Here is a 16601-nt window from a genome sequence, read left to right on the forward strand (position 1 = left end):
CCTCTCTCCCTCTCTCTCTCTCCCCTCCTCCCTCTCCTCCTCCTCCTCTCTTCTCCTCTCTCCTCCTCTTCCTCATCCTCACACACTTCTCTCTCTAAACACAAATGGCATAAATGATTTTCACTTTTAAAACTTTACATTTTGTGGGATGAGAACCTTAAAGAAACAGCTGCTCATATAATCCAAGATGAGAACCATGTGGAAACAGCCTCACACTTATCTCTGCGTTTAACGTGGAAAATCACAAAAGAAAGAAATCATTGTGGAATCAGTATCGAGTATTGAGTCTATTCCTTAGCCTCAAAGACAGGTCAGATCTGTGGAGAGGCGAGCTCACAGTGAGTGCACCTGTGACTGATGTTTAATGCCACCATGTGGGAAATTCCAGGCGCAGTAAACACATCTCCATGGCGACGAGCAGGTGGCAGACCCCCCAAAAGTCACACGTTTTACGGCGGCGCTTTAACCGCGGCGTTTTAAACGTGACGCTTTAACCGCGGCGTTTGTGTATAATTTATCCCACATGTAATTTGTCCCTGATGTTTCCTGTCAATTATGTCAGATTCACAAAAAAAAAAACACAGCGGAAATCCCCCTGAAAACCTCAGAGCTCCACCTGCGTCTGGCCCTCGCCGCGTTTTACTGTAAACGTCGAGCCGCGGGGAGTTCAGACGCCACGGACGCCACGGACGCCACGGACGCCACGGACGCCACGGACGCCACGGACGCCACGGACGCCAGGGGCCATCTGTCCAGGGACAACGGATGAAAAACAGCCTTTTGGCTAATTCTGGTGCATTTGCAGCAATGATATTAATGTACACTGTCCCTGTCAAATAAACCAATAAATAAATAAATAAACCAGAACGAGCCCCGACCATCTGAGCCACAACCTCCTCATCACACACAGGAGGAGAGGAGCAGAGAAGGAGGAGGAGAGGAGCAGAGGAGCAGAGGAGAGGAGCAGAGGAGAGGAGCAGAGGAGGAGGAGAGGAGCAGAGGAGAGGAGCAGAGGAGGAGGAGGAGAGGAGCAGAGGAGAGGAGCAGAGGAGGAGGAGAGGAGCAGAGGAGAGGAGCAGAGGAGGAGGAGGAGAGGAGCAGAGGAGAGCCTTGCAAGTTCTTTAGTCACCAACGCAAAGAATTGATAAACAGATGAGCAATTCTGCAAAGGAAGAACTCCTCCTCTGCTCCTCTGCTCCTCTCTCTCCTCCCTCTCTCCTCTCCTCCTCCTCTCTCCTCTCCTCCCTCTCTCTCCTCCCTCTCTCTCCTCCCTCTCTCCTCCTCCTCCTCTCTCCTCTCCTCCTCTCTCTCCTCTCTCCTCCTCTCTCTCCTCTTCTCCCTCTCTCCTCTCCCTCTCTCTCTCCCCCTCTCCTCTCCTCCTCTCTCTCCTCTTCTCCCTCTCTCCTCTCTCCTCCTCTCTCTCCTCCCTCTCTCCTCCTCCTCCTCGTGCAGATTACAGATCACACTGGGGACTGTGTTTATCTTTGTTCAACACAAACTCGTCTTGAGTCAAAGAGGCTTTACACGAGAAAAGGACGGAAGGGCATCAGCATCAAACAACTTCATTTTAATAGCTTGTAATCTGAGCTAACACGGCGAGGAGCGGCGAGGAGCGCGAGGAGCGACAAAGGCGTTCAGATTTTCATTTGTGACCTTTAGCTAAACAATACACTTTTGTTTTTTATTTTGTCCATTTTTTGTTGTTTTTGTTGCAGTGAAAAAAAACCCTGTGTCTTTACTGTGAGCGTGCTCGCCTCTCCACAAACCCGACTCTTAAACCTGTGTCTTTACTGTGAGCGTGCTCGCCTCTCCACAAACCCGACTCTTAAACCTGTGTCTTTACTGTGAGCGTGCTCGCCTCTCCATAAACCCGACTCTTAAACCTGTGTCTTTACTGTGAGCGTGCTCGCCTCTCCACAAACCCGACTCTTAAACCTGTGTCTTTACTGTGAGCGTGCTCGCCTCTCCACAAACCCGACTCTTAAACCTGTGTCTTTACTGTGAGCGTGCTCGCCTCTCCACAAACCCGACTCTTAAACCTGTGTCTTTACTGTGAGCGTGCTCGCCTCTCCACAAACCCGACTCTTAAACGTATCTGTCTCTGGAGAATGTTCTGAAGTGTGGCTTTAATGTTGAATTTCCATGGAAACGTGCAGAATGTTACATACTGCAGCTTTAGGACAGTCACCTGAGGAGTCTAATACTCTGTACTCGAGTATCTGAAAACACAGTGAAGACATGACATCACCACCTCATGACATCACCACCTCATGACATCACCACCTCATGACATCACCACCTCATGACATCACCACCTCATGACATCACCAGGTGTGTTATATCATGGTATTTACTCACTTCACAGTTATTTGTAGTAGTAGTAATAGTAGTAGTAGTAGTAGTAGTAGTAGTAGTAGTATTTATCTAGTATCGATACTAGTTGAAGTACTCTGTTTCATGTAGAGTTTCATGTTTCCTTCGAGACAACTGTTGTTGTGATTTTGGGCGTTACAAAAATAAATGAATTGAATTGAATTGGCTCTGACCCTCTGTGTCGTCTCCCATGATGCTTTGCTGCAGTAATGATGGACACAACACAGACTCCACCTCCCCAGACGACTCCTCCAACACCTCCCCCTCCCCAGACGACTCCCTCAGTCCTCCACTTGTTTAGTATCGATATCGGCTCTATTTTCGATACTGCCAGTCACCAAACACTGAACCAATAAGAATTCAGAATCCAGAGATTATAGTTAATGTAATTTGTAAAAAGAAAAATTATAAAAAAATTTAAAAGTAGAAGAAAATATAAAAATACTGATGCTTCGAGTAAACGAGCCGTAAAACAAACACGACGAGCCGTAAAACAAACAGCGTGAGCCGCGGAGGAGCCAGGCCACACAGGACAAGCCCCAGCACATTCTCTCAAAGCAGAAAGACCGAGGTTCGAAAGGACGCCACAAATTACAGACACTGAACGCACCACATTTAAACAGAGGATTCACCAGGAATACAACACACGGAAAACACTGTCCCACCTGAACGGAACGCCGGGAATTCTACAGGGAAATCTATGAGCACCAGATACCAACAAGAGTGGTCCTCTGAACCAGGACTGAACCAGGACTGAACCAGGACTGAACCAGGACTAAAACAGGACTAAAACAGGACTAAACCAGGACTGAACCAGGACTAAAACAGGACTAAACCAGGACTGAACCAGGACTGAACCAGGACTAAACCAGGACTAAATCAGGACTGAACCAGGACTGAACCAGGACTGAACCAGGACTGAACCAGGACTAAACCAGGACTAAATCAGGACTGAACCAGGACTGAACCAGGACTGAACCAGGACTGAACCAGGACTAAAACAGGACTAAAACAGGACTAGACCAGGACTAAACCAGGACTGAACCAGGACTGAACCAGGACTAAACCAGGACTAAACCAGGACTAAACCAGGACCAAACCAGGACTGAACCAGGAGTAAAACAGGACTAAACCAGGACTAAAACAGGACTAAACCAGGACTAAACCAGGACTAAACCAGGACTAAACCAGGACTAAACCAGGACTGAACCAGGACTAAACCAGGACTGAACCAGGACTAAAACTGGACTAAACCAGGACTAAACCAGGACTAAACCAGGACTGAACCAGGACTAAACCAGGACTGAACCAGGACTGAACCAGGACTAAACCAGGACTAAAACAGGACTAAACCAGGACTGAACCAGGACTGAACCAGGACTAAACCAGGACTAAAACAGGACTAAAACAGGACTAAATCAGGACTGAACCAGGACTGAACCAGGACTGAACCAGGACTAAACCAGGACTAAACCAGTACTGAACCAGGACTGAACCAGGACTGAACCAGGACTAAATCAGGACTGAACCAGGACTGAACCAGGACTGAACCAGGACTAAACCAGGACTAAAACAGGACTAAACCAGGACTAAAGCAGGACTAAAGCAGGACTAAACCAAAGACTAAACCAAAGACTAAACGAGGACTAAAACAGGACTAAAGCAGGACTGAACCAGGACTAAAACAGGACTAAACCAGGACTAAACCAGGACTAAACCAAAGACTAAACCAAAGACTAAACGAGGACTAAAACAGGACTAAAACAGGACTAAACCAGGACTAAAACAGGACTAAACCAGGACTGAACCAGGACTGAACCAGGACTAAACCAGGACTAAACCAGGACTAAACCAGGACTAAAACAGGACTAAACCAGGACTGAACCAGGACTAAACCAGGACTAAACCAAAGACTAAACCAAAGACTAAACGAGGACTAAAACAGGACTAAACCAGGACTAAACCAGGACTAAACCAGGACTAAACCAGGACTAAACCAGGACTAAACCAGGACTAAACAGGACTAAACGAGGACTAAACCAGGACTGAACCAGGACTAAAACAGGACTAAACCAGGACTAAACCAAAGACTAAACCAGGACTAAACCAGGACTAAAGGCAGGACTAAACCAGGACTAAACCAGGACTAAACCAAAGACTAAACCAGGACTAAAACAGGACTAAACCAGGTCTAAACCAGTTGTGGTTTAGTTTTTTCAGGGACACATTGTTCTACATACTGAGGTGTAATATCTGGACAGGTTTGTGTGGTTAACGGCGGCGTCTGGTCCGGCGTTTAAATGTTTGATGGTTTGTAGACGGTGTGATGTCTTGTGGGCGGGGCTTGCAGAGGAGTACGGTTCTGTAGGAGAACGATCCGCCTCAGGTTTGTGGAACATTCTGCTCTGGTTGTTCCGCAGGAGCAAACTGTCTGGGGAGCGGCTGAATTATGAACGAACATTTCATTAAATTTAAGCAAGTTTTCAAAATTTAAGTATTTATATTTGACAAGTATCGAGCGTGTCGGAACAGACGAGGTTTTTCATCAGGGAGAGCTCGTTTATTCAGTGTTTCCATTAGAAGCTTCAGAGATGTTCAACACGCCCGAGAGCAGCAGGTAAACACATTCACCACATTCAAATACTTTAAAAGAACTTCAAATATGTTTAAAATTCATCCAGTTGAACTTCAGTGTTTCAGGTTTTAGACCAAAATATTCCTGATATTTTATTACATTTTTATAAAGTTTCCTGAGGCTGTGGGGATTTATGTTTATTGGTCAAAAACACTGAAACTGTTTTATCAAAGTTTAAGATAAAGCAGGAATTCTGACGCCGGTTTGCAACTTTTTCCATTTCCCTCATCAGATTTTGTTATCTCCTTTTCATTTTTCCCGTAGATGAAAAGCCCTGCGTCCTCAGCGTACGTTATGACATAACATCAGCACACACATTTAGAGAAATAATAAAAAGCAATGGTCCCAGGATGGACCCCTGGGGTGCCCCCATAGAGCTGGATTTAAAGAGTGACACTGAAACGGTCACTCAAACAGGACCATATCCAGGTTTGTGTGATTATGGAGACGCTGTCATCGTTCAGAAGCATCAGGTCATTAAAAGTGTCAACAAACACTGCCCCCACCACTGCCCCCTGGTGGACAGGAGCCATGAGAGTTTGCAAGAAATAACAACAGCGGAAATCTGTCTAAAAAAGGACTAAACTGGATCTAAACCAGGACTAAACAAGAGCTAAATATTACAAAACCAGGACTTAAACAAGAGAATAGATAAAGAAAGCCCACAAGGGCTAGACCAGATCTAAACCAGGACTAAACCAGGACTAAACAGGGCTAAAAAAGGACTAAAGCAGCACTAAAACAGGACTTTATTTAAAGACTAGGACTAAACAGGGTCTAAAATATTACAAAACCAAGACTTAAACAACAGAATAGATAAACAAGGACCATGAGGACTAAACCAGATCTAAACCAGGACTAAACAAGGGCTAAAACAGAAGTAAACCAAGACTAAATTAGGTCTTAAATAGGACTAAACTGGCACTACAACAGGACTTTAATTAAAGACTGAGACTTAACAAGGCATAAATATTACAAAACCAAGACTTAAACAACAAAATAGTTAAACAAGGACTAGAAAGACTAAACTAGATCTAAACCAGGACTAAACCAGATCTAAACCAGGACTAAAGCCGGTCTTCTTACCCAAAGAGAGACCACACCAACAGAGACATGCGTACCACCAGAGGCCCGTGGACCACACATTGACAAACACTGCTGTATTTCCAGAGTACACGAGTATCAGAGTACATGAGTATCAGAGTACACGAGTATCAGAGTACACGAGTATCAGAGTACTCGAGTATCAGAGTACTCACGGGGGAGGCGGCTCCGTTGGGCAGGTACGGGTCGGGTAACATGAGGAGCGGGTATCCAGGGTACGAGCCGGGTTTGTACACGGCCGCCTCACACTGCTGCTGTTTGGACACTGTGGAGAAGAGAGAGGGTCAGGACTAAGACTGGGACTAAACCAGGACTAAACCAGGTCTAAACCAGGACTAAACCAGGACTAAACCAGGACTAAACCAGGACTAAACCAGGTCTAAACCAGGACTAAACCAGGACTAAACCAAGACTAAACCAAGACTAAACCAGGACTAAACCAGGACTAAACCAGGACTAAACCAGGTCTAAACCAGGACTAAACACGGACTAAACCAGGACTAAACCAGGACTAAACCAGGACTAAACCAGGACTAAACCAGGACTAAACCAAGACTAAACCAGGACTAAACCAGGACTAAACCAGGACTAAATCAGGACTAAACCAGGACTAAACCAGGACTAAACCAGGACTAAATCAGGACTAAACCAGGACTAAACCAGGACTAAACCAGGTCTAAACCAGGACTAAACACGGACTAAACAAGGACTAAACCAGGACTAAACCAGGACTAAACCAGGACTAAATCAGGACTAAACCAGGACTAAACCAGGACTAAACCAGGACTAAACCAGGACTAAACCAGGACTAAACCAGGACTAAACCAGGACTAAATCAGGACTAAACCAGGACTAAACCAAGACTAAACCAGGACTAAACCAGGACTAAACCAAGACTAAACCAGGACTAAACCAGGACTAAACCAAGACTAAAGCAGGACTAAACCAGGTCTAAACCAGGACTAAACCAGGTCTAAACCAGGACTAAACAAGGACTAAACCAGGTCTAAACCAGGACTAAACCAAGACTAAAGCAGGACTAAACCAGGCCTAAACCAGGACTAAACCAGGACTAAACCAGGACTAAACCAGGACTAAACCAAGACTAAAGCAGGACTAAACCAGGACTAAACCAGGACTAAACCAGGGCTAATCCAGGACTAAACCAGGACTAAACCAAGACTAAACCAGGACTAAACCAGGACTAATCCAGGACTAAACCAGGACTAAACCAAGACTAAACCAGGACTAAACCAGGACTAAACCAGGACTAATCCAGGACTAAACCAGGACTAAACCAAGACTAAACCAGGACTAAACCAGGACTAATCCAGGACTAAACCAGGACTAAACCTGGACTAAACGTAACATCTGATTTATAAATTGCAGTGAAGTTGATCAAATATAAACTAAAGCTCAAACTGTGACATTTTCAGACACAAAATTGATCCAAACTGAATCTGAAGGAGCAAAAAAAATAAAGTCCAGATCATTTCATTTTGTTTCATAAATCTCCAGATACTTTAGACTCACAAGTAAAAGTACTGCTACTGCAATACAAATGTGAAGTGTATATAGTAAAAGTACTGCTACTGCAATACAAATGTGAAGTGTATATAGTAAAAGTACTGCTACTGCAATACAAATGTGACGTGTATATAGTAAAAGTACTGCTACTGCAATACAAATGTGACGTGTATATAGTAAAAGTACTGCTACTGCAATACAAATGTGACGTGTATATAGTAAAAGTACTGCAATACAAATGTGAAGTGTATATAGTAAAAGTACTGCAATACAAATGTGAAGCGTACATAGTAAAAGTACTGCAATACAAATGTGAAGTGTATATAGTAAAAGTACTGCAATACAAATGTGAAGCGTACATAGTAAAAGTACAGTTCCTTTAAAAGTACATGTGAGTAAATGAAACACAAAGTCACATTTTTAATAGAATTGACAAAAGCAGCTATTTAAACTTTAAAAATCTGTTTTAATTAAATGTGAAAATGAAACAGATTTGAAAACACGTCGGAAAATCGTCATAAAAAATACAACAAATGAGCTGTAGTATTTTATATTTGTAAAAATAAAAGTTTGCACAGACTTTAAAACTTCTGCCTCTATAATTATCTCTGTTCAGACACAGCAGGACATTTGTAATAAGCTCTTTTGTTTTTTTTATAATTTGCAGAAATGTATTAAATGTTAAATTATGAATAAAGTAACATTAAAAAGTAAAATAAAAGTACAAATACTCACTTCTCCTTTTTAACCCCAAACACTTGATTTTAATCCGACGTGACCCGTGTTTGTCCCACGTGTAAAACTCCAGACGACACTAAACACACTCACCCTGTCACCTGATTTAAACACGCTAACACGCTAACGCTAACACGCTAACACGCTAACGCTAACCCCACTGCCACCCGCCCACGGCCCATAGTGCACTGCACAGACAGGACGAGACACAGGGACAAGACACAGGGACAAGACACAGGGACAAGACACAGAGACAAGACACAGGGACAAGACACAGAGACAAGACACAGAGACAAGGCACAGGGACAAGAGACAAGGCACAGGGACAAGACACAGAGACAAGGCACAGGGACAAGACACAGGGACAAGACACAGAGACAAGACACAGAGACAAGACACAGGGACAAGACACAGAGACAAGGCACAGGGACAAGACACAGAGACAAGGCACAGGGACAAGACACAGGGACAAGACACAGAGACAAGACACAGAGACAAGACACAGGGACAAGACACAGAGACAAGACACAGGGACAAGACTCAGGGACAAGACACAGAGACAAGACACAGGGACAAGACACAGAGACAAGACACAGAGACAAGACACAGGGACAAGACACAGAGACAAGACACAGAGACAAGACACAGGGACAAGACTCAGGGACAAGACACAGGGACAAGACACAGAGACAAGACACAGAGACAAGACACAGGGACAAGACACAGAGACAAGACACAGGGACAAGGCACAGGGACAAGACACAGAGACAAGACACAGGGACAAGACACAGGGACAAGACACAGGGACAAGACAGGACAACTTCAACTGGGACAAGTCTAAAAAGACTGGACCACGACTAAACCAGGACTGAACCAGGACTAAACCAGGACTGAACCAGGTCTAAACCAGGACTAAACCAGGTCTAAACCAGGACTAAACCAGGACTGAACCTGGACTAAACCAGGACTAAACCAGGTCTAAACCAGGTCTAAACCAGGACTAAACCAGGTCTAAACCAGGTCTAAACCAGGACTAAACCAGGTCTAAACCAGGACTACATTTTGGACAAACCGTTGGATGTTTCTTAATCTACGTCTTTAAACTGAATCACTGTCCTGTCTCTATATAAATAAATCAGATTTAGATGAGTCCAACTCTCTTAAGTCCAGCTCTTTTAAGTCTGGGTTGGTCTGACTTGGTCTGAGTTGGTCTGACTTGGTCTAGGTTGGCCTGAGTTGGTCTGTGTTGGTCTGTGTTGGTCTGACTTGGTCTAGGTTGGTCTGACTTGGTCTGTGTTGGTCTGGGTTGGTCTGACTTGGTCTGGGTTGGTCTGGGTTGGTCTGGGTTGGTCTGTGTTGGTCTGACTTGGTCTGTGTTGGTCTGGGTTGGTCTGGGTTGGTCTGGGTTGGTCTGGGTTGGTCTGACTTGGTCTGTGTTGGTCTGGGTTGGTCTGGGTTGGTCTGGGTTGGTCTGACTTGGTCTGTGTTGGTCTGGGTTGGTCTGGGTTGGTCTGGGTTGGTCTGGGTTGGTCTGACTTGTTCTGGGTTGGTCTGACTTGGCCTGGGTTGGTCTGGGTTGGTCTCTGTATAACTTGGTCTGAGTTTGGCTGTGATTTCTGCAGAAGTTTGACATTAAACCGTTAAGCGTGTGAGATTTTTGTGATAGTGAAGTTTCACCTGAGGCGTCTCTTTGAAGCGCGTCCCGTGACCAAACCTCCTCTGTGTCTCCACGGGGGGGCGCCGCGCTTTTTTACAGGGGTTTTTTTCTCAGAAGGAAAAGGCCAATTGTGCGAAACCGGACCAAAGAGAAGTTTAAACGAGTGTCATACTCGAGTAACAGTATGTCCAAGTAAAAGTACTTTTACACAGTAATCTAAGTACACACAACCATTTAATACACTTTAGGACTAGACCAGGACTAGACCAGGACTAGACCAGGACTAAACCAGGACTGAACCAGGACTAGACCAGGACTAGACCAGGACTAGACCAGGACTAGACCAGGACTAGACCAGGACTGAACCAGGACTGAACCAGGACTGAACCAGGACTAGACCAGGACTAGACCAGGACTAGACCAGGACTAAACCAGGACTGAACCAGGACTAGACCAGGACTAGACCAGGACTAGACCAGGACTAGACCGGGACTAGACCGGGACTAGACCGGGACTAGACCAGGACTGAACCAGGACTGAACCAGGACTAGACCAGGACTAGACCAGGACTGAACCAGGACTAAACCAGGACTGAACTGGGACTAAACCAGGACTAAACCAGGACTGAACTAGGACTGAACTAGGACTAAACCAGGACTAAACCAGGACTAAAACTGGACTAAACCAGGACTAAACCAGGACTGAACTAGGACTAAACCAGGACTAAAACTGGACTAAACCAGGACTAAACTAGGACTAAACCAGGACTGAACCAGGACTAAACCAGGACTAAACCAGGACTGACCCAGGTCTTTCTCAGACTCACCTCCGTCTAAATGCTCTCGTTGTTTGTGGGGGGTGTATCCTCGTTCTTCAGCTCGTCGGACCGACTACGACAGACAAGACACGACATTAAAGTACTGCACTTTGGATACTACAGAAACGTCCAGGCATAGCAGTAGTAGTAGTAGTAGTAGTAGTAGTAGTAGTAGCAGTAGCAGTAGTATTATTTTTGGCAGTACTTGTCTTCAGTCTTGTTCATAAACGTGCAGTGTTTTTTGTAAATAAATTAATACACACAAAATGAACAGTACTTTAGTAGTAGCAGTTGAAGTAGTAGTGAAAGTAGTAGTAACTGTTATCCCATAGTAATAATCCAAATACTTTAAAACAAGCGTTCGCCCCACACTGGCTCGTGCAGGAGTATTCGGGCACCGTCGTCTTGTAGTAGTAGTAGTAGTAGTAGTAATGGTCGCCGTCGTAGTGGTAGTTTATAAAAGTAGTGGTAAAAGTGTAGTTGTATTGTAGTAGCAGTAGTAGTAGTAGTTGTACTTGTCGTAGTACTAACAGCTGTGTGTACTGTAATCTCTCTTAGAACGAGAACTGATGAAAGTAGTGGTAAAGTAGTAAAAGTTGTCAGTACTGGTGTTTGTAGTTTCCTAGTAGTAGTAGTAGTAGTAGTAGTAGTAGTAGTAGTAGTAGTAGTAGTAGTGACAGCCATAATGTGTATTTAATTCTTCTTAATAATTAAAGTAGTTGTAGTAAAACTTGCAGCAGAAGCAGTTATTTAATTGTAGTACTTGTAGTATCCGTCATAGTAACAGTATGTCTTAGAGGGAGCAGTGATAAAAGTACTGGTACATGTAGTAAAAGTTGAAGTAGTGGGTAGTTACTTGTCACTTTTTTACGTTCACTTGAGAATCTCAAAAAGAGTTTAAAAAATTAAATTTCAACTTGAGAAAAAAAAGGTTAAAATCTGAGGAGAAAATAGAACTAAAAGTACAAGTACAAGTAGTAGTAGTTTAGTAGGAGCAGTAGTAGGACTAAACCAGGACTAAACCAGGACTAAACCAGGACTAAACCAGGTAGTAGTAGTCGTAGTAGTGACAGTAGTGATGTGTATTAATCTTAGAAGGATGACACATAAACGCAGAGGTAAAAATAGTAACAGTACTAATAGTAGTAGTAGTAGTAGTAGTAGTAGTAGTAGTAGTGTGATCAGTATCAGTCCCGGTCTCGTTCACGTCCGGCTCTTATCGGTAATAACAGTAACAGTATTAATAGCACTAGTAGTAGTAGTAGTGACAGTAGCAGTAGCAGTAGTAGTAGTAGTAGTAGTAGTAGTAGTAGTAGTAGTAGTAGTAGTAGTATTCGCTGTACTATGATGATCAGTCCGGTCTCGGTCTCGTTCTCACCGCTGGGCTCTGGCGGCTCTCAGACTCGTTCACCAGGGAGGACTTGAGGTCTGCCAGGTCCCGGTCTGTGAGCGCGTGCTCCGGGGTCTTCTCCTCTTGTTCTCCTTCGTCTTTAAACGCGATCATCTCATCGTTCGCCCCGAGCTCGTCTCCTCCGCCGTTACTGAGCTGCGGCATGTTTCAGCTCCACGCGAGACTTGACTGTTTACGCACAAAACAAGTCCGCAAAACTTTGAGCAAACGCGCCGAAGTGCGTGAAAAGAGCGGCGCGCGGGTCTGGGCTCGGCTGTCCGTGCGTAAAAGTGCGTGAAAGTGCGTAAAACATGCAGAGGAGAGCCACAGAGAGCCACAGAGAGCCACAGAGAGCCACAGAGAGCCGGAGAGAGCCGGAGAGAGCCGGAGAGAGCCGGAGAGAGCCGCGGCGCTGCGGAGGTGACTCGTGTGGCTGTGTCGAGGATCTGTGCGCGAGGAGAGGCGAGGAGGAGGACTTCAAAGGCGCCGCTGGGTGATTGACAGCTCAGAGGAGTCGAGGGGGGGGTGAGTTCAGCGCGTGCGAATGTTTCAGCTTCTTAAAGAGACAGTGTGTGTGTGTGGGGGGGGGGGGGGGGGGGTGATGTGTGTGTTGTGTGTGATGTGTGTTTTGTGTGTGCGTGTGTGATGTGTGTGTTGTGTGTGTGATGTGTGTGTGTTGTGTGTGTGTGTGTGTGTGTTGTGTGTGCGTGTGATGTGTGTGTGTGATGTGTGGGTGTGTGTGTGTGTGTGTGTGTGTGTGTGTGTGCGCTCACGAGCACAGGGAGGTGTAAACAGGAGGGGCACGTGCACGAGAGCCACACACCACGGTCCAGTGAGGAAGAGGAGGAGAGAAGGAGGAGAAGAGGAGGAAGAACCAGGACTAAACCAGGACCAGATAAATGAAGATTGAGATGCTGCTCCACAGCGCCCCCTGTGCTCAGACTCTAAAGGGACAGACTTTTTCATCATTTTATAAACACAAAACATCAGATGTAGAAAAAAAGTTAAATACTTTTTTAAATATATGACTTTGTACAAACATATTTAATGATGTTCTCGTTTTTCTGTCCTACTTAATTCCATAAATGTTACTTCACACTGACGACTCAAAGTTTTCACATTCTTTACATTTTTCTCTTTGTTTATTGCAGCCATTTTCTAAAATCATTAAGTTCATTTTTCCTCATTAATGCACACAGCGCCCCCTACTGACGCAGAAACATGAAACAGCTGAAATTTGTGCATATTTATTAAAAAATAAAAACATGAATAAACTGAAATATAAAAATTCAGACGCGTTAACTCCAGTCCTTTTCTTCTGATTGAATTTTTTGAATTTTTATTTTGAGTTTGTTCATAAATCATGTCGTACATGTCCATAAAATAAAGTAAAATATCATCCACAAAAACATTGAACATTCTCCAAAGGGACGTGGGAAGATGTGTGCACTTATTAACCCCACCCATTTCTTCTGATTTGAACTTTGAACAAAAATTTTATCCAGCTTCTTTTCACTTTACTTCTTAGTTTTAACTACTTTTCCTTTTTCTTATTTTTATTATTATTTATTATTATTATTATTATTATTATTATTATTATTATTATTATTATTATTATTATGTATTTATTATTATTATTATTATTATTATTATTATTATTATTATTATGTATTTATTATTATTATTATTATTATTATTATTATGTATTTTTATTATTATTGTTATTATTATTATTATATTTTCATTATTCTTGTTATTCTTCTTGTTGTTGTTATTATCACAATAATCACCATAGTCTTTCCTGTACATCAGCACTGAACCATTCAACATAAAGTACACATATAGTACTATTACTACTACTACTATTAATTAGGATTTTCTTTTGCTCTATCTGGACAGAATATGACGTTTATACAGTTTTTTAAATGGCCTAAGATTTGAACATTGCCTTAAATCTTCACTCGGCCCAGTCCATAATCTGACCCCGCCCATTCCATAATCTGACCCCGCCCAGTCCATAATCTGACCCCGCCCATTCCATAATCTGACCCCGCCCAGTCCATAATCTGACCCCACAGACTCAAACACAAAAGCTCTTCTTTGTAGTGTGACTTTAACGTGTCTATATTTTTCCTCTAAGGTTATAATTTCCTTCTCGCTCACTAAATAAGTTTTGAATGTTTGGAGGCAATTGATAATTTCTTGCTTTGAACATAATAAGCACGGTTTGGTATCGTCCTTGAGATGGTTCTCCTCCTTCATTTGAGTCCAGATGTGTTTGATTAAACTGGACCTGATTAGGCCACACCCCCGTCAGACCTCACAGCGTTAGAGCGAATGAGAATCATGAGGTCAAAGGATCTGCCTGAAGAGCTCAGAGACAGAACTGAGACACAGATCTGCACAAGGTCACACAAAATGTTTGCTGCACTTAAGGTTCTAAGAGCACAGTGGTCTCCATAATCCTTAAATGAAGACGCTTGGGACGACCAGAACACGTCCTAGAGCTGGACATCCGGCCAAACTGAGCAATCGGAGGAGAAGAGCCTTGGTGAGAGGTGAAGAAGAACCCAAAGATCACTGTGGCTGAGCTCCAGAGATGCAGTCTGGAGATGGTCCACCATCACTGCAGCCTCCACCAGTCTGGGCTTTATTGGCCCGACAGAAGCTCCTCAGACACATGAAAGTCCTCATGGAGTTTGGTAAAAACACCTGAAGGACTCCAAGATGGTGAGCAATAAGATTCTCTGGTCTGATGAGACCAAGATAAAACTTTTTGGCCTTAATTCTAAGCGGTTTGTGTGGAGAAAACCAGGCGCTGCTCCTCATCTGTCCAGGACAGTCCCACAGTGGAGCAGGTGACTGTGGGGTGTTTTTCAGCTGTGGGGTGTTTTTCAGCTGTGGGGTGTTTTTCAGCTGTGGGGACAGGACGACTGGATGCAATTGAAGAAAAGATGAATGTGGCCAAGTACAGGGATATCCAGGATGAAAACCTTCTGAATAGTTTTTGTACTCACTGTACGTGATGTCTTCTGTGTGTTTATAAAATGAATTTAAAGTCCATCCATCCATTTTCTTCCTCTTATCCGGGGCCGGGTCATGGGGGCATCAGTCTAAGCAGGGACTCCCAGACTTCCCTCACCCCAGACACGTCCTCCAGCTCCTCCGGTGGGACCCCAAGGCGTTTCCAGACCAGAGAGACATAGTCCCTCCAGCGTGTCCTGGGTCTTCTCTGGGGCCTCCTCCCAGTTGGACATGAACACCTCCCCAGGGAGGCGTCCAGGAGGCATCTGCTCAGGATGCCTCCTGGACGCCTCCCTGGGGAGGTGTTCATGAGCCTCAGCTGCTCCTCTCGATGTGTAGGAGCAGCGGATCTACTCCGAGCTCCTCCTGTGTGACTGAGCTCTTCACTCTCTCTCTAAGGGAGCGCTGGGCCACCCTGAGGAGGAAACTCATTTTGTCGTCTTTTATCTTGATCTTGTCCTTTCGGTCCCAGACTCATGAGGTGAACAGACTGAGGTAAATCCAGAGCTTTGTCTTTGGACTCAGCTCCTTCTTCACCACAACAGACGACACAGAGACAACATCACTGCAGACGCTGATCCAACTGTCAATCTCACGCTCCATCCAGCAGAGATGATCCTGTGGTCCCCAAAACCACACTGCTCCTCCTGGATCCAAGATTCGACTATCTGTTGGATTCTCCTCTCCAGTCCCTGGAATAGACCTTACCGGGAAGGCTGAGGAGTGTGATTCCCCTGTAATTGGAACACACCCTCCGGTCCCCCTTCTTATACAGAGGGACCACCACCCCGGTCTGCCATTCCACAGGTACTGTCCACGACCGCCACGCGATGTTGCAGAGACGTGTCAGCCAAGACAGTCCCACAACATCCAGAGACTTGAGGTACTCAGGACGGATCTCGTCCACTCCTGGAGCCATCGAGGAGCTTGCCAACCACCTCAGTGACTTCAGCCAGGGTGATGGACGAGTCCGCCTCTGGGTCCCCAGTTTCTGCTTCCTCCTCTGAAGATGTGACAGTGGGATTGAGGAGATCCTCAAAGTATTCCTTCCACCGCCCGACAACATCCCCAGTCGAGGTCAGCAGCTCTCCACCCGCACTGTAAACAGTGTTGGTGAAGCACTGCTTCCCCCTCCTGAGGCGTCGGACGGTTTGCCAGAATCTCTTTGAGGCCGTCCGATAGTCCTCCTCCATGGCCTCCCCGAACTCCTCCCAACCTGGAGTTTTTACCACCGCGACCACACGGGCCGCAGCACGCTTGACCCGCTGGTACTCATCAGCTGCCTCAGGAGTCCCACGAGGCAAAAAGGCTCAATAGGACTCCTTCTTCAGCCCTTACT

General features: G+C 44.9%; 1 protein-coding gene across 6 annotated transcripts in view; it reads right to left on the minus strand.

The window, feature by feature from the left end:
• tcf7 (transcription factor 7) overlaps positions 1 to 12727 on the minus strand; it is a 65166-nt gene extending 52439 nt beyond the window's left edge. For 4 of the 6 annotated variants that reach the window (XM_055226646.1, XM_055226644.1, XM_055226643.1 and 1 more), the window contains exons 1-3: positions 12227 to 12727; positions 10858 to 10921; positions 6268 to 6377 (exon numbers count right to left, since the gene is read on the minus strand). In XM_055226646.1, coding sequence (XP_055082621.1) covers positions 6268 to 6377; positions 10858 to 10921; positions 12227 to 12403 — 351 coding nt within the window. In that variant the 5' untranslated portion in view covers positions 12404 to 12727. The remainder of the gene's footprint in view (positions 1 to 6267; positions 6378 to 10857; positions 10922 to 12226) is intronic. The other 2 variants (XM_055226648.1, XM_055226647.1) reach the window with 1 other exon arrangement.
• Between the last annotated feature and the right edge of the window lie 3874 nt (positions 12728 to 16601).

This window comes from Periophthalmus magnuspinnatus, chromosome 14 (genome assembly GCF_009829125.3).
Source record: "Periophthalmus magnuspinnatus isolate fPerMag1 chromosome 14, fPerMag1.2.pri, whole genome shotgun sequence".
Taxonomy (NCBI): domain Eukaryota; kingdom Metazoa; phylum Chordata; class Actinopteri; order Gobiiformes; family Gobiidae; genus Periophthalmus; species Periophthalmus magnuspinnatus.